Source organism: Pelobates fuscus, chromosome 2, assembly GCF_036172605.1.
Source record: "Pelobates fuscus isolate aPelFus1 chromosome 2, aPelFus1.pri, whole genome shotgun sequence".
In the NCBI taxonomy this organism is placed as follows: domain Eukaryota; kingdom Metazoa; phylum Chordata; class Amphibia; order Anura; family Pelobatidae; genus Pelobates; species Pelobates fuscus.
Genome location: NC_086318.1, coordinates 86,960,870 through 86,983,298, shown reverse-complemented (window position 1 = coordinate 86,983,298; position 22,429 = coordinate 86,960,870). Strand labels below are relative to the sequence as shown.

The 22,429-nt window shown below is 43.0% G+C and overlaps 1 protein-coding gene across 1 annotated transcript in view; it reads right to left on the bottom strand.

Annotated features, from left to right (window-relative positions):
* Window positions 1-20,674, bottom strand: part of PROC (protein C, inactivator of coagulation factors Va and VIIIa) — a 72,213-nt gene extending 51,539 nt beyond the window's left edge. Inside the window, exons 1-5 of the mRNA XM_063442434.1 lie at window positions 20,591-20,674; window positions 12,626-12,749; window positions 11,546-11,706; window positions 11,424-11,448; window positions 6,588-6,698 (exon numbers count right to left, since the gene is read on the bottom strand). Coding sequence (XP_063298504.1) covers window positions 6,588-6,698; window positions 11,424-11,448; window positions 11,546-11,706; window positions 12,626-12,695 — 367 coding nt within the window. The 5' untranslated portion in view covers window positions 12,696-12,749; window positions 20,591-20,674. The remainder of the gene's footprint in view (window positions 1-6,587; window positions 6,699-11,423; window positions 11,449-11,545; window positions 11,707-12,625; window positions 12,750-20,590) is intronic.
* Between the last annotated feature and the right edge of the window lie 1,755 nt (window positions 20,675-22,429).

Here is a 22,429-nt window from a genome sequence, read left to right as displayed (position 1 = left end):
ATGGTAGCACCTTGTATTGGAATAATACCCTTGATGTCGAAAAAGCTGTCTTTTCTTTTGCTCTGTCTGTAAGAGGTACTTGCCAATAACCCTTCGTCAGGTCCAAAGTCGTCAGGTAACGAGCCTTACCCAGTCTCTCTATTAGTTCATCAACCCTAGGCATTGGATAAGCATCAAACTTTGACACACTTTTTCATTTACGAAAATCATTACAAAATCTTAACGAGCCATCAGGTTTTGGCACCAGTACTATAGGGCTGTTCCAATCGCTTTGTGATTCCTCAATAGTATCAAGATCTAACATTTTCTTAATTTCAGCATTTACAGCCTCTTTCTGTGCTTCTGGAATTCTGTATGGTTTAATACTTATCTTCACCACTGGTTCTGTAACAATATCATGCGTGATAATGTTAGTCCTGCCTGGAACCACAGAAAATCCATCCTTGTTTCTACCAATAAAGTCCCTTACTTCCTGTTTCTGGTGGGGGGACTGTGTGTCTGGTATGTTTACTTCAGGTTCACTACCAGTCCTATTTGTGACAATTGAAGTAGTTAAGACCTCTCTGTCTTTCCAGGGTTTTAGTACATTTATATGATATATTTGCTCAGGTTTTCTCCTATTGGGTTGTCTCACTTTATAATTAACTTCCCCAACTTGTTCAATAATCTCATAGGGGCCATGCCAAGAAGCTAGAAATCTATTTTCTACTGTCGGGACCAAAACAAGTACCCTGTCTCCTGGGTGAAAAACTCTCAGTCTGGCATTTCTATTATAACTGTTTTTCTGGGCCTCTTGGGCTTTCTGCATATGTTCTTTAACTATTGGCATGACAGCCGCCATCCTATCTTGCATTTGAGCTATGTGCTCAATTACACTACGGTATGGATTGGATTCGTGTTCCCAGGTTTCTTTTGCTATATCTAGCAGACCTCTGGGATGATGGGCGTATAGAAGTTCAAAAGGAGAGAAGCCCGTAGAAGCTTGTGGCACCTCCCTTATGGAGAACATTAGATAGGGTAGTAAGCAATCCCAATTCTTACCATGCTTGTCAATTACTTTCCTTAACATACTTTTTAAGGTCTTGTTGAACCGTTCTACCAGTCCGTCTGTCTGGGGATGATAATCAGAGGTCCTAAGATGTTTGATTTGAAGTAGTTTGCATAACTCCTTCGTAACTTTAGACATAAATGGTGTACCCTGATCTGTCAAAATTTCTTTTGGTATGCCCAGACGGCTAAACATGAGCATGAGTTATTTCGCTATTGTCTTCGCAGACGTGTTCCGTAAGGGCACTGCTTCCGGGTACTTGGTAGCATAATCCAAAACCACCAATATATACTGATGCCCCCTTGCAGACTTTACCAGAGGACCTACCAGGTCCATTGCAATCCTCTCAAAAGGTATTTCTATTATAGGAAATGGTACAAGAGGACTGCGGTATGCCTTAAAAGGGGCGGTTTGCTGACATTAAGGACAGGAAGAACAGTAATTTGCAACTGAAGCAAATACCCCAGGCCAATAAAACCTCTGTAAGACGCTCTCTTTTGTCTTTTCTATGCCTAAATGTCCCCCCGGTATATGACTGTGTGCAAGATTTAGGACTGTATGTTTGAAGGGCTTAGGAACAAGTAGTTGCTTTACAACATCCATCCCCTTTTTCTCCACTCTATAAATCAAATCATTATGTACCTCAAAGTAAGGATAAGAAGGGGCTCTATCTAGTTGAACTGGATCATCATTAGAAACCTGGATATTTTTACGGGCCTCTGCAAGAGTGGGGTCTTCCCATTGTGCTTTCCTGAAGTTAACAGGACTGACTTCTAATTCAGTAAAGGTTAATGCCTTGATCCTGATCGTTATCGGACTCCTGACTATCATGGCCTGGGTCATCTCCTATTAAAGCTGCCATGTGACGTGAGGCTTCAGCCTTCTCTGTTCTTATGCCTAGTCCTTCTCATCCTATGTCAGAAAAAGGAAACACATTTCATCATCATCATCATCATTTGTTATACAATCAGGGGCTACTTTTCCTGGAGACCCCCACAAGTGTAACAATTGGGGAAAATCCCTTCCCAACACTACGTCATAAGCCAATTTATCCACCACCCCCGCTCTATTATTCACAGTACCAAAAAGGCTTTAAAATTTCAGCAAAACAGTAGGATATTCACGTTTGTCACCATGAACTCAAATTATACCAATTTTCTGAAATGCATCAACATCGGCTTCAGATACAAGGCATGTTGTTATCAAAGTAGCCATACTTCCGGAGTCTAATATAGCTCTAACCTCTTTCCCATTCACCTTTATGGAACATATCTGCGGAGTGTGACTACAGTTGGCAACAGCAGATTCCATATAATTCAGCAGACAAGACAATTGTATATCCTGATTAATCATATTGCATTACATAGGTTCATCAATCAAGGGACAGTCTCTAGCTTTATGTCCAAGTTCATTACACCGAAACATTTAATATTATAATCTGTCCCCCACCTAGACCCTTTTCCAGTATTAACATGTCTAGGCATAAGCGTATGGGGTCTCTACAAATATGGCTTTTGTTCCTCTGTGTCTCTGAAACCTTGAAAAATCTTACCAGGTCTTTCAGCAGCTGGAGTCTTAACTCTCTGCATAGACTTTGTTCTGTTAAGCCACTGTCTGTCATCCGCAGCAACATATCTTTCCACCAAACCAATTAACTCATCGGCTTATTGTGGATCACTCTGACTGACCCATTGACGCAGTGAAGCAGGTAAGCCCCGTAGGAATCTGTCCATCACAAGAAGTTCCATGATGTGGCTTCCCGTATTTATTTCTGGTTGTAACCACTTTCTAGCAAGATGTATCAGGTCAAACATCTGGGAGTGGATAGGTTTCTCTTGGTCGAAAGTCCAGACATGAAATCTTTGGGCACTAACTGCCATAGTCACACCAAGTCGTGCAAGGATCTCAGCCTTTAGTTTGGAGTAGACCCCTGCCTGTGCTGGTTCCAGGTCATAGAAAGCCTTCTGGAGTTCTCCAATAAGAAAAGATGCCAGTATGCTTGCCCACTCACTCACTGGCCACTCTTCTCTCTCAGCTGTCCTCTCAAAAGCTAGAAGGTATGCTTCCACATCATCTGTAGATAACAGCTGGCTCTGATCATCTTAACCTCGGACTGCGTCCCATCCGAAACTCTGGTTAGTCCCTTGGTCAAAGCCTGTATCTCCTTCTGTATCATGCTAGCGGCCTGATGTTGCTCCTCCCTGAACAGGCGGTTTGCCTCAGCTTGGGCTGCCTCAACCTGCTGGATCATGGCATCTGTGTTGGCTTTTTGCGTGATTACCAGTGGCTGTGGGGCTGCAATATTTTCCTGTTGTGCGTTTGTGGCCTCCTGCTGTACGGCTGTAGCCTTTTGCTGTGCCTCTGTAGTTTGCAACAAAACTTTCACAACGTACTCCATATTCCTCCAGGCTTGTTTGGCTTCCAGTTAATACCCACAGGCTTCTTCAGTGCAGTGCCTGCATTCTCCACCATATGTGACAAGCTTACTTCCCTGTGTGTGTTTGTCCAGGATCTTTGGCAACTGCACAGCCCTCTAGGGTAAGGAACCCAGGCCAAGACAAAATCTAGTTTCAAAGGCCTCTGGCCTGTTTATTTTCTGTTGGTAAGAAGTATCAGGATACAACACGATACACCGAGCAGCAAAACCTTCTTTCCCCTCAAAACACTTTCTTTCTCCTCAAAACACTTCCCTCACTCCACCCTGCTTTAACAGCAGTTATATAGCTGCTCACAGCCCTTACAGGTGAGGCTAATGACCTCATTAGGCAGTGAGCCAGAACTCCTTAGAAAACCTGGGGTGGACTCATGCACAGCCACTGTGACAGTGGGTGGAGAATCGGCCCACCCTGCTCTTCCGAATACTCCACCCCAGGGACCCAAATAACAACAGAGAAAAAAAACCTACATTTAACCTTAACTTTCCCTGGGGCTGCATGTGCTTAACCACATATCAGGATAGTGGCTGCGCAAAAGTCTGGGTGCCAGATATACACCCTTGACCACATACACACTCACAGACACACACACACATACACTCACAGGCACACACATACACGCACACACATACACTCATAGACACACACATACACTCACAGACACACACATACACTCACACATACTCAGACACTCACACACACAGACACACACACATACTCACTCACAGACACACTCAAATTATTTATATTTTTAACATTTACAAATGTCCACCCAGCCTCCCTACCTGGAGAGCTGGCGTGGACCTGTCCCTGGGGTCCAGTGGGGCTTCAGTGAGGCGGGCGGCTGTCTACCAGTCAGACGTGGCGAGGGAGCTGTGTTCTCCCAGCTCTGCTCCCTCACGCCGTGCGGGCTGTCTACTGATGCCGGGAGCCGGAATATAACATCAGCAAACGGCGCGCGAGAGAGCACAGCTAGTAGAACACAGCTCCCTCACCGCGTCTGACCGGTAGACCGTTGCCCGCCAGAGGGGACCATCAGGTGCCCCCCCCCCCCATGACAGGGGGAACACGGGGGCATTTGGGGGCGCCATTTTTTGCCGTCCCCTGGTTAGTGCCTGCAGGGGGAACGTCATTCCTGCTGTAAAAAAAAAGTGCAGGAACGCCGTTCCCACGCGTTCCTGCAGGACTCAAGCCCTGCACTAAACACATCACATTAGTTACCCATATTTTTACATATGGTCATTAGCCCCACCTGTAGGGGCTGTGAGCAGCTATATAACTGCAGTTAAAGCAGGGTGGAGTGAGAGAAGTGTTTTGAGGAGAAAGAAGGTTTGCATCCGGTTGCATCCTCCTGATACTTCTTACCAACAGAAAATAAACAGGCCAGAGTCCTTTGAAACTGAACTCTGTCTTGGTCTGGCTTCCTTACCCTAGAGGGCTGTGCAGTTGCCAAAGATCCTGGACAAACACACACAGGGAAGTAAGTTTGTCACAATATGCATACGAGTGTATAATTTTTTATTTTTCTGGGGAGGGGAGGGTGGATCTTGGGTGAATTCCCACACTTTTTTCCCTAGGACTTGACCCCTGGTGTCGTGGATGCATGGAATGGTTACTCAATAGAAGTGGTAAGGTTGATTACAGCATGGTAAGGCCTCAATAGGCTGCGTTTAATTAAGACCTATGAGGCAAACTGTGTCTGGGAAGCAATGGGCTAAATCTTGTTGGTTTCTGGAAAATATTCTGCAATGGTACAGCAGTTAAGGTCTATTTTATTTTCCTCTCTGTAAACCAAATAGTGTAGAGGCATTTTATGACTAGTCTCTGTGGTCCAGTAATATTTATAACTGGATCTTATTGTATAGGCTGTCAGAGAGAGCTTGACAAATGACACTTGCAATTTATATTGTAAGCTCACTTTTCCACTTCAAGTTGTAAAATATTTCATAGTGCACATAAATTGAATAAGTGATCAAAATAACTGGTGCAGGCTCGAAACCGGAAACGCAAGTGACGTCATACGAAATACCGTCACCCACGTTTCGTTATATATTGCCATAGTAATCACACTATAAATATACGTTTGCTTTTTTTCCTTTATTTTTATGCTCGAGAAAGGCTTGTTACTATAGCTGAAATTTCGCTTTAAAGGGACACTCCAGGCATCCAGACCACTTCTGCCCCTTGGAGTGGTCTGGGTGCCAACCCCCACTACTCTTAAACCTGCAAGTGTAATTATTGCAGTTTTTTTATAAACTGCAATAATTACCTTGCAGGGTTAACTCCACCTCTAGTGGCAGTCTATAAGACAGCCACTAGAGGTCACTTCCTGACACATAGCACAGATTATCTGTGCTAGAGCGTCGCTGAACGTCCTCACGCTGTGTGAGGACCTCCAGCGTCGCTCATTTCCTCATAGGAAAGCATTGAAAATCTTTTTCAATGCTTTCCTATGGGGAGCGCTAATGCGCATGCGTGGCATTGCCGCGCATGCGCATTAGGTCTCCTCGGCCGGTGGGCGGGATCAGTCTCGCCCACCGGCCGACGGAGACAGTAGGAGGAGCGGCGCGGAGGAGGAGACAGCGACGAGGGACATCGTCGCTGCCTAAGGTAAGTGACTGAAGGGGTTTTCACCCCTTCAGCAACTGGGGAGTGGGGGGTGGGAGGGAGAGGGTACCTCCAGTGCCAGGAAAACAGATTGTGTTCCTGGCACTTGAGTTTTCCTTTAACTGCTTATAAGTCTGCTCACTTGAAACAACTTTGCACACTGACTTTGCATTGGGCAGACACGACCCCTACCTAGTTGCATCTGTGTTTGTTTTATTTAGAAGACGTGTACATTCCCTTCTTTGAATTTGAAAAATTGTATCAGAGGCCCACACTGAATTAAATTTTTTGGAAAATTCGACTATATTGAGATCAAATCACCTATAAATGTATATTAGTGGACTTTTCTCAAAGAAAAATTAATGCACCATTCCAAACAATTAAAAGGAAAATTAATATATTAATAAGCAGTGAAACATTTGCTTGGTTTGAACACTCTTACGTAAGTGTCTGTTTCTTTGATTAATATCTGAACTTGCACTGCTTGTGATACTTACCATGGGTACACCAGCGACCTTCCCAGCCTTTATCACAGATGCACTCATATTTCCCAATACCATCCTTGCAAACACTGTTTACACACGAACCCTGCAAGCACTGATCGCCATCTGAAAGAGACATGACCAACGTTAGTTTTTGGACAGAAATGGTATATGATATTAACCATAAAATCCCTTTTCCATAGCAGAAGTACTAATTGCAAGTGGGTAGTGGGGCCTCTGTTTCCACATCTGTACAGGAAACTAACACCAACAGGGCAGAAGAAATAAAACTTTTGCTCCACCCTAGGTGTGCTCTTCCCCCATATATATATATAACTTATATAATTTATGAATACTAGAAATATAAGTTAAAATAGAAAACCTCACTGAAACGGATAGAAATTGGGAAGAAATAGGAATAATGACATAATGGAAAAAGGATTTTACGGAGAGTAACAAATACCATTTTTTCATATATAAAGCAGCCGTACTTACAACTGAGACATAGCAATCTGGGACAGAGATAGGGGAGACTTAAAATGTCTTTTAAAAGTGTTGGGAACATTCCAAAGTGGCTAACGGCAGAAGCGGCCCAGGATGTGTCAATGGATCTACTGGAGTGAGCATGCAGGAAATTTTGAGGATCTTGACCTGATTTCAAATATGCAGCGAGCTAACGTTTTTGAAGTCATATTTCCCTTGAAATGTCAAAACCCCTTTGGGCCTTCTTGCTAGCTGACAAATATTGCAGAGGATATCTGTGTTCTTACTATTAGTCCCAAAGAAGGGAAGCTAGTGGAGATACTCAAGCTGAGTACAGGAGCAAAGGTGAGTTTAACTTACCTGAACCTGAACCTGTCCCTGTCCCTCGCAGGCTCTGCCATCCTTTTCCAGTCAGTCCTCTGCTCCTGGAGCTTTGGCTGACCTCACTGCTGTACTCTCACAAATGGGCAAGAGTACAGCATTGAGGTATATGGAGGTTCCTACGAGACCCTCTATAGAAAGAGCTCATTTCCTTACAACCTTGATGGCTTGGAGATTGACACTTCTAGATGGTGGTAGCTTCGCCCAGTGTCAAGAAATGCCAAACTTAATAGTGTTACAAACTAGTCCCTATCTTTTGACTGGTTCAGTTCAGTGAAATTCCAACACAGTCAGTATGAATATTGCATAAAGATTTGCAGGGGTGGGGAGTGGGGCGACAGTGGCTCAAACTGGCTTTCATAAAAACAGACAACACCATGTTTAAGTTAACTTTTGAGCATGTAAGATGATCTCTTAATGAACGGGAAGTCTCCACTGATTTAATCTAGACTTCCTGAGTAGACCACTAACCAGAACCTCCTGGGCCAGAAGGTTGGACTGATATTCTCCATCTCGACTCCACCTGAAGATGTATCTTCCTAATGACAGGCTGCAATGAGTTTCCTTCTTAGCTAAGTCTTGCAGTGCAGGGCTAGCACTTTCGCTGAAAGCGTCAGCTGATCACAAAAAACACACCTATCTGTCTATCTACCCTCCTACAAAACTTTCAAATCCTACTCCCACCTTCACTTCCTTACTATCCTTCTGCTCCTAGCAGCTGGTGATGTCTCTCCAAACCCTGGTCCGATCTCGGCAAACTCACCACATACTAACCCAAGGATCCACACTAATCTCATACCCATCTCATGTTCCTCTAAATCCTCCTTCAATACTGCCCTCTGGAATGCACGCTCTGTTTGCAATATTACTAAATCCACTGCTGTCCATGACTTCTTCATCTCTTGTTCAATAGATTTACTAGCCTTAACATAAACCTGACTCTCCCCCTCTGACACTGCCACCCCTGCATCTTTGTCCTTCGGTGGTCTTAAACTTACCCACAACCCAAGAAACTCTGAATGTAAAGGTGGTGGTGTAGGGTTTCTCCTCTCCCCTCACTGATCCTTTAAACCTCTTCCCACCCCCCCCCTTCCCTCTCTTTCCCATCATTTGAAATACATTCAATTCACCTTTTCAAACCCTTCTCTGCTAACATTGCTGTTGTTTATCATTCCCCTCTTCTCTTCCTTGACCACTTTGCTGCCTGGCTACCCTATTTCCTCTCTTCTATTCCATCCCTAATTCTTGTGGACTTCAATATTCCTATTAACCCACCTTTGACCTCTGCAGCCTCTAAACTACTCTCAATTACTTCCTCCCTCGGGCTATCACAGTGGGCTAATTTTCCCACCCATGTAGCTGGCAATACCCTTGACCTAATCTTCACTTATGCATGTACAGTATCTAATATCTGCAACACTCCATATCCACTCTCTGATCACCACCTCTTATCATTTGCTCTCGCGTACCCCCTCACCCAACCACCTCAGCCTAACCCCCCTCAACTCAGGAGGGACCTTAATTCTTTTGATCTCCAGCAGTTGTCAGCTGATATTGATTCACAACTGCTGTCCATCCCTTCCCTCTCCTGTCCTTCACTGGCCATCTCTGCATATAACACTATCCTCACCTCTGCCTTGAACGCTGCAGCAACGCCCCAAACAAGCACCTCGAGGAGGACCCACCTCCAACCGGGGCATACTAAATCAACACGCTACCTGCAAAGATGCTCCCATTGTGCTGAACACTCCTGGAGGAAGTCTCGCACCCAGTCAGACTTTCTCCATTATAGATTCATATTGTGTTCATACAGCACAGCCCTTGCCAAACAGTCCTACTCTTCCTCTTTCATTAGTTCATGCTCCCGCAATCCCAGGCGTATCTTTGACACCTTTAATTCTCTTCTTCGCCCTGCTGTGGTTACCCCCCAAACACCTTACTGCTGATAACTTTGCAGGTTACTTTACTGACAAGATTGAACAGCTAAGGAAAGAATTCTCCCCTCCTTGCCATTCTGTTTCTCAACCACACATAGATCATGCCTTTCCTACCCTTCAGACATTCTCCCCAGCTACTGACCAAGAGGTGGCTGCTCTTCTCTTTTCCTCTCGCCCCACCACTTGCCCGCTCGATCCTGTCCCATCTCACCTTATGAGATCTCTCTCCACTTGTCTTGTGCCTTCCTTAACACACATCTTTAACTGCTCTCTCTCTCTCTTCTGGCATTGTCCCTGCTGACCTTAAACATGCCACTGTAGTACCTATACTAAAAAAAAAAATCCCTCGACCCGTCCACCCCCTCTAACTATCGTCCCATATCCCTGCTCCCTTTTTCCTTAAAGCTTCTGGAAAGACTTGTCTCATTTCCTCAATTCCAACTCTCTCCTTGACCCTCTTCAATCTGGCTTCCGCCCTCTCCACTCCACTGAGACTGCGCTTATCAAAGTTACTAATGACCTAATCGCAGCTAAATCCAAAGGCCACTACTCCATACTAATTCTTCTTGACCTCTCTGCGGCCTTTGACACCGTTGATCATGCTCTCCTTCTTCAAACTCTTCAATCACTTGGTCTCTGTGACTCTGTCCTCTCTTGGTTTTCCTCCTATCTCTCCCAACGCTCATTCAGTGTCTCCTTTACTAATGAAACCTCCTCCCCTCGTCCTGTCTCGGTTGGAGTCCCCCAAGGCTCTGTCCTTTGTCCATTCTATTTTCTGCCAGACTGATTTTCCTCTCTAGTCGTTTCACACCTCACCCCTCTGCCAGTCCTTACATTGGCTTCCTGTATGCTATAGGAGTCAATTCAAGGTATTAATTCACACCTATAAAGCACTGAACAATTCTAGCCCCTCTTATATCTCCTCACAGATCCATAGGTATGTCCCTTCTAGGTCTCTCCACTGTGCCCGTGACCACCTCCTGTCCGTTGTCCGCACTCGTATGGCCAACTCACGCTTGCAGGACTTCTCGCGGGCGGCTCCTTCCTTTGGAATAGCCTGCCTACCGCCATCAGACTCTCCCCTAGTCTTGCATCTTTTAAGAGGTGCCTTAAAACCCATCTCTTTAGGAAAGCTTATGGCCTCCAAGACTAACCTCTACCTCACATACCTGTCTCTTGCTCTCTCCTAAACGGCAGCCCACCTTATTTGACTGCAAATTCCTGTCCTAATGTGTTTTTACACCCCACCTCCTATAGAATGTAAGCTCGATTGAGCAGGGTCCTCTTCAACCTATTGTTTCCATAAGTTTTTTGTAATTGTCCTTTATGTGTAATTTATAGTTAAATCCCCCTCTCATAATATTGTAAAGCGCTACGGAATCTGTTGGCGCTATATAAATGGCAATAATAATATCTCTATTTTTTGTGTAGTTATCCGTTTTGATGCTAAGTTTGTATTATCATCATGATATCTGTATAATGTATATTTACTTTTGGTTATTCGTTATATATAACTTGGACTTTACACAATTAGACAGGATTACAAGGATTAAGAGCCCGACACCTATTATATTTAGGTAACTAAAGGGTTAAGAACCCATGGTTCAGTCAGACAGAGAGGCTTAAAACCGTGTCTTTTGGATGCATACCTCTGATGAAGTGATCATTTAAATCACGAAACGCGCAAGGCAGCATCGGTTCTCACTACACAAACGAGTGCAGCGAAGTTGAACGCACAACAGACTGCAGTGGAACTCACGTGAGCTAGCGGCGAACACCTATTCCAGGCCCACTAACTGGCACAGGACCATGAGACCCAATGTATCGCAGTGTAGCTATCACTGCTCTAAGATCCCAACGGGCTCTATCATGGTACAGTCTATTTACCTTGACAGCAGTACAATGGAACCATATAAAAGGTTAGTCACCCATGCTTAGTACCACATTTGTCCTGAAGTATCCTCAGTTAGTTATCATGAGTCTAATAAATATTATAACAGAGTAAAAACTAATTATTTGCAAAAAGAACTAGCAGACAGTTTATACCCACCATGATATTTTGTCCAAAAGTTAAGCTAGAAAGGAGATAATGAAAGGAGATAATTAGAAGTTTCAGCACATGGTTAGACATTAAATTTGTAGACTGAAATCTGTATGCATTGACTTTCTTACAGCCGCCTCTCGGGACCCAAAAATCTCCTTGGCTTCTTCAAGGTTACAATGCTCCTCAATACATTCACGTTCCAGTGAACCAGACTTTAACTCTTCAAACAAGGTATTCTCTCGTTTGTGAAGTCTAAGGACACGATTTGCATCTTGACGGCTGTAGAATACTGTAATGAAGAAGATGTAGGAACAATGGTTGCACAGTCTGTTCAATGTTGTGGGCGCTTCATGATCAATATGGAACAATAAATGCCTATTTAATTTACTGGATGTAAAAACATGTATTTCACAATGCATAAGGGATTGACAATAACATATTGTGTATTATTTATATATACACATACACATATTACAGTATGCATTACTTTAATTAGCAATTAAATTACACGGGTCCTCACACTTATATCAGGGTAGGATGCAGAAAAGAGTCTGCAGGATAATACAGTCAAATTTCAGTCTATAGAATATAATATAATGTAATATCACTTATTATTGCACAGAAACACAGGGTATAATATGTCATAAAGCACTGTCATCAAAAGTCAGATATAATAAACTTAATTTAGGAATGATTCTAAACCTAATATATAAACAGTTGTATCAACAGTGCATTGACCAACACAAAATACACATTACACAACTGTACACAATTAAAGCTGTATAATCCAAAATCATCTATCCTCAAAAACAACTATCTACCCTTATATAAAAATACCTGCTAATTTTAATCAATTATTCAACCCCCATTGAAAATCAGGTTTATTGTCAGAATTTACAGACTTTCAGCTGTACCCCTTATATAACCATTAGTTTAAGTAATCTTCGTTCAGATGTTTTAAGAGCTGGGCTATACTTAGTAGTGACAACATCATGGTGAAATTTAACTTTGTAACTACACTGGATGCTCTTAACCTGATCGTGATAGGAGACCTCACGTTGAATGTCCATTCTGTGGCCATTCAACTTGCTGTGACCTTCCAACAAAGAGAACTGTGTGAGGCGAGCTCAATATTTCCAAATCTAGGCAAATCGTTATTGTCCAGGCTCCTTATTTTCATAGATTTCACCTGTTTGTGACACACTTACCTGAAAGGCTGTAAGTACTTGGTGTGTTCCAGCTGATCAAGGTGAATGAGAGGATGAGAAGCCAGTGCATTGTGCAGAGAGATATATCTGTAGGCACAGATTGGGAGGAAGGATGGTAACTCACCTGTGCAGAGATACAACTCATTTTAGGATCCACGTGCCTGACTAATATGCTGGCAATACATATTTAATATGGTGTTAGGTTACCCACAGGAACCTGGAAACAAACTTAAAGGAATACTCAAAGAACCAACATAACCAGGACAGATCACTGGAAGAAGTGGATGAGCAACAAATGAGAGAAGGAATGGGTGAGCAAGACAAATAGGAAGATGGGGACGAGAGACAAACTTGGGGAGGAAGCGGGGAGAGACACATGTGAGAAGTAATCATAGAGAGATAGAGGAGAGGCACAATTGGAGGAGACAAGTAGAGAAAAATTAGGGAGATATTTGAGGAGATAGGGAAACACAGAAACACGGGGTGATGGGAATACTAGAAATTACATTAAATATATAACAGATTCACATCTGCAGAACTAAAATACATCTCAACAATCACACACACAGGCAAATACTCATCACAGCATCATTCTTGTATTCACACACCCAATGACAAACTTCACACAACATCATTCTTGCATTCACACACACACACACACACACACACACACACACACTGACAAACACTTCACACAACATCATTCTTGCATTCACACACACACACTGACAAACACTTCACACAATATCATTCTTGCATTCACACACACACTGACAAACACTTCATACAATATCATTCTTCCATTCACACACACACTGACAAACACTTCATACAATATCATTCTTCCATTCACACACACACACTGACAAACACTTCACACAACATAATTCTTCAATTCACACACACACACTGACAAACACGTCACACATCATTCTTGCATTCACACACACACACTGACAAACACTTCACACAACATTATTCTTGCATTCACACACACACACTGACAAACACTTCACACAACATCATTCTTGCATTCACACACACTTTAAATGCTTCCATGCATTGACACATAATGATACAAAAAAAAAAAGGTTTTTACACAATTACAAATCAGCAATACAATATGCAGACACCTACAAAAACGCATTGGCATTTATTCATTAAATTGAGAATTTGACTCTGGAATTAATGTAACATATAAATATATAATATAATGAATAATACATTGAACATGATTCGTGTAAACTTTTTTTTTTTTTTTAGATTCTCTGATTTCTTTCAAATTTGTATTAGAGATTCAGCAAATTACATCAATAACCAGTCGAGACAATGCAGAACTAGGGTAATCAATACAAATGTTTTGTTAAACGCGTTTCACTCTTGTATGAGCTCTCTCAGTAGCTGTAGAGTAGCCTCAGGGATCTTCTGCTTTATAAATGTTCAAAAATTCATATGGGTCCTCCCATTGGGGTTACTTGGTGTATAATTTAAACGCGTTTAGCTGGATTTTGGACTTTTATACTTGGACTTTTTTCATTTTACTTACGTATGTGCTTTTTTACAAGTCTAGCATTGTTTTTATTTTTATTTTATATTTCAATAGATTATTTTCTATATCTATTCATATTAGTCCAAAAAGTACTTTCTAGCCTCCAGGAACCTTATGTGGGGAATGCTATCCCGATTAAATTAGCATACTGCCAATCAACCTCAGAGCCGGGAATTTAAGGCTCTGTTTAAGGTGAGCACAACCATTATCACCTGTATTATATTTATTTTCCACACAATACTACCCATCTGGTTTATTTCTTTTTGTTTGCTCTATATCCCCGGAGGAATGCCGTTTGGGACAAAGGGGTGTGTTGCTGCCTCAAAAGCAAAAAGGAGTTACTTACGGAGCCAATATCATATAGGCTCCAACCCATGTGAGTGGTTTTAGCCATTTGGCATCATTACTCACTTTTATTTTGTATTTTTGTATTTTTGTAAACCATCTGCACTATATTCTCTTTTTTGCTGTTTTGTTCTGTATGTACATTTGGATATATATTTTTAAGATTGTCACTGTTCTGGAGGGGTGAGTGTTCCCCCTTAGTATTTATACCTATTATAGCGCTCCACTTGTTGGTATATAGTCTAGGCAAAAAATAATGGGGGTTTAGTTACACTATATGATCATACATTGCATAAGCCTGCCACAAACGTCAATGTACCCCATCTTTGGCAGGTCCTACTCTCACTGCCAACTGTCTACTAAATGAGCTACTAGATTAGGTGTTTTTAATAAAACTAGTCAAATCTGTCCGCATCAAAGTAGCTGTTTAGTTGATAAGTGAGTGCGCTGGGTTTCTATTTTTACTGTACTTATTGCCCCCCAGCAGCACCCCATTTAAGCATGTTTAGGTGAGTGCAGCCAGACCCTTGTTTTCCCATATATATATATTTAGGAGTCTAGCCAGCTCCTTGGTTTTGCACCGCCCCCTGTCACGGGTGTCTCATCTCAGGACCCTATTTAAGCCTTGTACTGCAGAGAACTCGAGATGGAAGGATTTCCCCAAGTGAGTAGCTCATTTAGTAGACAGTTGGCAGTGAGAGTAGGACCTGCCAAAGATGGGGTACATTGACGTTTGTGGCAGGCTTATGCAATGTATGATCATATAGTGTAACTAAACCCCCATTATTTTTTGCCTAGATTAGGTGTTTTTAATAAAACTAGTCAAATCTGTCAGCATCAAAGTAGCTGTTTAGTTGATAAGTGAGTGCGCTGGATTTCTATTTTTACTAACCTTGACACCATAACACGTTTGTGTTCCTGACCCTATAGTGTTCCTTTAATATTATGCACTTACTTATCAATATTATTTAACAAATATGTATTTTTTGAGATGTGAAAAATAAAAGTCAATGTAGAGATATACACCTCTTAATCTAACAGGGCACCCTCATCTCAGCTCCCTGTCAATATTATAAGCTCTGACCTTTAAAGTGGCTCTGTAACCCCCACCCCCGCCACACCAAAAAAAGATATACTAAGGCAACGTAGGGACTATATTGTCTTAGTATATTTTCTACGCTTGACAAGCATCCGCCATGTTTTGTCATTTCCTTGGTCACATTTGACAGCTGAGAGAAAAAAGCTTTGTGTGTGGAGGATCCTGAGGCCTCACACCAGAAGCTGATGAGGACCGGGAGGAAGACCAAGGAGACTGCAGGGGACAGATTCAGGTAAGCAAAACTTACTTTCCCCTGCACCCTGCGGGCAGCCACTGGAGCAGTCACCATCAGGGGTCTTTGCAAAATAAAGAACGTTGAGAAAAGTAGAAATGTAAATATATTTCTTTTTTTCATCTTCATTTGCAACGTTCACCCTTGCTTTGCCTTGTTTGATCTGGATCATGAGGTCTTCTGCTAAATCTTTAATATAAATTTAAAAGAATCAAGAGAATCTTATGAAAACAAAAGCGCATGGTGGATGGGAGAGACGGCCGCTCTCCTGACCCGCCAAAACAAGCGCCACCCGAAGCATCGGGCCTTCCAACCCCCCCCCCCCCCCCCCCCCAGGACCAGAGGGGGTTATCCTGGTCCACACAAGAGTGTACCTTAAGCCTAAACTGAATGCAATGGTTGAAGACAGCCAAAAGCGTGAAACACAAAATCAAGCGGACATTCCTAAAATGGCGACCTCAGGCCAAACTACAGAGCATGCCTCCACCCAGCCTCTACACGAGCGTCTAGATGCACTGCTCAACCGGTTCTGGGAGATGCTGGACAGGTGGATGGTACATCAAACCTCTACACATAAAGAAGAGGTGAGGCAGTCCCAAGCTGTAAGGCAGAGCGGGCAGACCCCGGGAACAGCCGCCGCACACCGACGGGCGGAACACCCACCCAGGCAGGGGAACATTAGGAGACTCCCTCCTATCCACCGACCACACCGCAGGAGAGCCGCCCGCCGCTGGCGGTGGATGACCACCAGGACCCTCCACAGCGCCCATCATGGGAAAGACCCGGCCCCGAGAGGCAACCGAGTCTGTGGCCACACGGTGCCAACCCTACACGATGCCCGGAAAAGGGGAGAAGCCCCCTGCAGCAACCACTTCCACTCCTCGCTGACCCACCTGCAAACGCTGCCGGTAATCCTACCCAGAGGGAGCTTGAGCGTCTTACGCTTACCCAGTCTCACATACAGAGCCACCAGAACGGGCATAGGGTGAGGTAAACCGGACTCCAGCAGGCCGCGGCCCGCAACCAACAATCCAGTCCGTAACGCAGAGACTAAATTTTTTACCAATCGAACTATAGACTCTAAAGCATGCCAACTACCATGGTAAACTGACCCAGCCATAAGCAACACATACCTCATCCCTACCATGGGAGCACACTCACCTGGCAGCACCGCACGATAGACTTCATATATGAACACTCACTACATTTATGTTATTGGGCTGAGCTGGAAAGTTAGGCTGTGGCTCTACCACATTACACTACAAGATACACTATTCCTCGTGTTACATGCCTGTTATAACCTTGCTTGTTGTTCTGCTTATGCCAAACTACACTTACTGCTATTTTACTGAACTAGCTAGCACTATTATTGAACGTATACTTACAGGGAGTGCAGAATTATTAGGCAAGTTGTATTTTTGAGGATTAATTTTATTATTGAACAACAACCATGTTCTCAATGAACCCAAAAAACTCATTAATATCAAAGCTGAATATTTTTGGAAGTAGTTTTTAGTTTGTTTTTATTTTTAGCTATTTTAGGGGGATATCTGTGTGTGCAGGTGACTATTACTGTGCATAATTATTAGGCAACTTAACAAAAAACAAATATATACCCATTTCAATTATTTATTTTTACCAGTGAAACCAATATAACATCTCAACATTCACAAATATACATTTCTGACATTCAAAAACAAAACAAAAACAAATCAGTGACCAATATAGCCACCTTTCTTTGCAAGGACACTCAAAAGCCTGCCATCCATGGATTCTGTCAGTGTTTTGATCTGTTCACCATCAACATAGCGTGCAGCAGCAACCACAGCCTCCCAGACACTGTTCAGAGAGGTGTACTGTTTTCCCTCCTTGTAAATCTCACATTTGATGATGGACCACAGGTTCTCAATGGGGTTCAGATCAGGTGAACAAGGAGGCCATGTCATTAGATTTTCTTCTTTTATACCCTTTCTTGCCAGCCACGCTGTGGAGTACTTGGACGCGTGTGATGGAGCATTGTCCTGCATGAAAATCATGTTTTTCTTGAAGGATGCAGACTTCTTCCTGTACCACTGCTTGAAGAAGGTGTCTTCCAGAAACTGGGAGTTGAGCTTGACTCCATCCTCAACCCGAAAAGGCCCCACAAGCTCATCTTTGATGATACCAGCCCAAACCAGTACTCCACCTCCACCTTGCTGGCGTCTGAGTTGGACTGGAGCTCTCTGCCCTTTACCAATCCAGCCACGGGCCCATCCATCTGACCCATCAAGACTCACTCTCATTTCATCAGAAAAATCAGTCTTGAGATATTTCTTGGCCCAGTCTTGACGTTTCAGCTTGTGTGTCTTGTTCAGTGGTGGTCGTCTTTCAGCCTTTCTTACCTTGGCCATGTCTCTGAGTATTGCACACCTTGTGCTTTTGGGCACTCCAGTGATGTTGCAGCTCTGAAATATGGCCAAACTGGTGGCAAGTGGCATCTTGGCAGCTGCACGCTTGACTTTTCTCAGTTCATGGGCAGTTATTTTGCGCCTTGGTTTTTCCACACACTTCTTGCGACCCTGTTGACTATTTTGAATGAAACGCTTGATTGTTCGATGATCACGCTTCAGAAGCTTTGCAATTTTAAGAGTGCTGCATCCCTCTGCAAGATATCTCACTATTTTTGACTTTTCTGAGCCTGTCAAGTCCTTCTTTTGACCCATTTTGCCAAAGAAAAGGAAGTTGTCTAATAATTATGCACACCTGATATAGGGTGTTGATGTCAGACCACACCCCTTCTCATTACAGAGATGCACATCACCTAATATGCTTAATTTGTAGTAGGCTTTCGAGCCTATACAGCTTGGAGTAAGACAACATGCATAAAGAGGATGATGTGGTCAAAATACTAATTTGCCTAATAATTCTGCACTCCCTGTAATATAAAATGAGGCTGTTACTCGAGGGAAAGGTTGTATAATGTACTCGTACTCCCAATCTGTATGACAAACAAATGACCCCTCTTCTTCATTCTGTATCCCATTTACCTAATGCCTCAACAAAATAAAGATTGACAAAAAAATAAAATGAGGCAACGGAGACTGCTGAGATCACAAATCTCTTCTGTTACGGACAAATGTTTACCAAGCACCTGTCATACATTGTGAAAGAAGAGGAAAAGTCTTGATCCCGTCCTTCCTTGCCTAAAGCTATTTAAAATTACTAGTGACTGGGCAGCTATTGCTGCCCAGGCGCTAGTGCAAAAAGGGGGGACCTGGCACAGGTAAATAACATAGTGCCCACTGCCCCACGAGTGGGGGCTATTAATATAAAAGGGGAACTTAGTGTCCCCCCAGGTCCCCACCGATGACCGGCGGGTGGGGTCCTTAAATAATGAAATAATGGGAGGGACCTAATGTCCCCCCTGGTCCCCACCCATGAGTGGCAGGTGGGCACCCTAATTAAATAAATTATGGGGAGACCTAATGTCCCCCCCAGGACCCCACCCATGAGCGGCAGGTGGGGACCCTAATTAAAGAAAGGGGGGGGACCCAATGTCCTCCCAGGTCTCCAGCCATGAGCGGCGGGTGGGGACCCTAATTAAATAAATAATGGGGGGTACCAAATGTCCCCCCCAGGCCTCCACCAATGAGCGGCAGGTGGGGACCACAAATAATAAAGTGACTAGGGGTGCCCAAGCCCAACGGTTTATTTTTATATTTTAACAGTTGTATGTGTGTGGATTAGCTGCTTGTAGTCTGTTGGGTGTATGTAGGGCTGCTTGTGGTCTTTGTTCAGTGTGTTGAAGCCGTGTTCTCATGACATGGTAACCTGCGGCAAAGCTCTGATTGGCTGGAGCTCTCTGACAACTACTGTGTTGTCTACAACTCTGCACCATGCAGACCTGCAGACTGGAGGCTGATGCATGCTCTCATCCCCTGGGCAGACTAAGTAGAGGGGCCCCTAAGGCCAGTTAAGCGGCCGTGAGGACTTAGGTGGCTGCCTAACTTGCCTTATTAAAGAGCTACTTCTGCATGTAAACCTAACTCTGGTAATAATTCACACTATTACCATATACAGGAATATTATTTTTCCATCTCATAAGACAGATTTCTACCCTAATACAAAAACAAATGCATGTATATCATTCTATAGCACCATTTGCTATGCATTACTTTACATAAATAACAATTATACACATAATTTAAATAAAGTGTGATTGAAATGATAAAGCAAATCACTAACTATGACAAATTGTTTGACCCGAAAGGCTTACGAACATATTAAATAAATGAATGGGTTGTCTGCATTTTTGTAGGACTAGATCAAGTTTAATAAATAAGTAAAAAACTGTTCAAATATATATTTAACAGTACTGTGTTGCAGCTTGTAAACCTTGAAACAAATCCATAATGCATTAACGTTCAAAAACCTTACTGATAGCGGAGTAAATAAGTGAAAATGCAATCACAAAAAGTGAGATAATATCAAAATACACAGAAAAACTAAATTAAAAAAAAAACCTTAAAACTCAACCTTGCTCGACAATTCATGATTCAGAAAATATCCCCAAAACGTTATACGATAACAGACTAAAACAATTAGAATTATTTGCTCAAGAAGGCCCATTCCACATGCATATATTTTTTATTTATTTATATATATATATATATATATATATATATATATATATATAGAGAGAGAGAGAGAGAGAGAGCTACGTAATATAGATATTTTACAAAATGTCCAGTTAGAACTTACTATGCACGTGTCCAAAGATTATAAAGCTGCAATAAATCACTGTGAGCGTTTGGGATCTGTAAGCGTTTACACTGTTACATTGGGATCTTTTCTTTTGGCATAGTCTCTAGAACGGATTTCAAGTTAATCAATAACCTCACATATTGATTCTCTGTGTCCTGTCCTTCTATATGTAAACAAAAAAAAATAAAAAAGCAGTCTCCAAAATATTGCAATATCTGGGATAGTAGAAGGATAAACCACACATTGCAAAGTCTGCAATATGGGGGAGTAATAGAACAGAGAAAGCAAAATACCGTAAAAAAGTAAACGAGGATGAAAGTTAACATACGAATTGATACTTATGTACTAATCTTATACTTTTTGATTGGAACTTAAATTACCTCCATGAGCCTGGCTTTGCAACCCCGTTCTTCCTTTCTAATGTATTGCTGTTCCCTTGGACTTGATAACTAGGAGGTGTATCGATTATTGGGGACATACCAATGTGGGTCTTGACCAGTAATTAACAATCACAGTGTTAATCAATGTACATTGGTTTTTAGTTATGTGTTGTCTTCTAATTGTTGTAATAGTTGGCCAGTACACTGAATATTTAAGATATCCACTCAGAACACCCAAGTCCCTGACAGGATCTTGGAATGAAGTGACCGGGCATATATGATTAACATGCATCAGCAAACCGCCAGAAGGCATTGAACTTTAGTTACTTCAACATCAGCAAAACAAAAAAAACAAAAAAACATTATTCAATAAAATTATTTCTTTTTTTTTTTCCAATCTTTCTTTTATTGAAGCATACAGGATTGGGTACAAAAAGAAAAAGGGAGGGAAATGTAATAAACGGTTTACAAAACAGGATTAGTATATCGACATTTTCAGAGAACTACATTTCCCGAGTGACAATGCCTCATTTTTTGTTTTTTTATGGAGCAAATCTAAAGCACGTTGTAGCTAAAGCAGGCTTTACTGTATATAGCATGAGTGGGAAATACCAAGAGGTTGCCAGGCATGCAGGTATATGAGTGTGAGAGTAAGTTACTGGCCATTAGGGAATGCCATCTACATGAGTAACACAACATTTTATGATCATTATGGTATCGTTATACAGTTGTCAAGCGCAAATTATGCATAGGTATCTTAAGGTATCTTAAGTGGTCTCCGGTTGTAGCAAGTCGCAGGTAGGGGGGTTGTTTTGTGTCCTGAGCTTGGATCTCTGCGCTGTCCTGGGGGTAGACGTTCCCCTTCAGCCTATGCCCAGCGTGAGAAAAAACCGTAAGGTTGTGTGGGAGTCCAGATTGGGCTGCAGGGTAGGTATTGGGCTGTGGGATTGTCCGTCGACTGCATATGAGGGGAAGTCCGAGTTCAAGTGCCTGAAGCGGCCGTCTGCGGTAAGGTTGTGGCGTCGTGTCTCTCCGTTATCAGGTCTTTCGTGCAGCAGCGGCAATCAGTATAGTGTGAGAACGGAGAGTGTGGCTGGGTGTTGGACCATCAGGCTTAGCCGATACCTCTGGTGGGCATCCTGGGAGGCGGCATTCGGGGGTACCGATAAGCGGGACGAGTGCGCGTGTGGCGGAGGGTCCCTCCCCCGTTCCAGGCCTCATTTATGGTCGGCACCTCTTGACCACAGACTCGGGTACTCTGGGAGGCCGGGTCGTTCCCTCTGTGGGCGCTACGGAGGAGCTTGATGTTACTACACCGCCTGCGGTGTGTGGCTCTCCGGCGTTGTGGCTTGTGCTTCGGGGGGGTTAGCCCCACGACCTTAGGCCTAGATGGGCTCACGCCGTTGGGTGTACGTCCCTCTCCTCCTCTCCCCTCCACACCTCCTTCACACAAAGG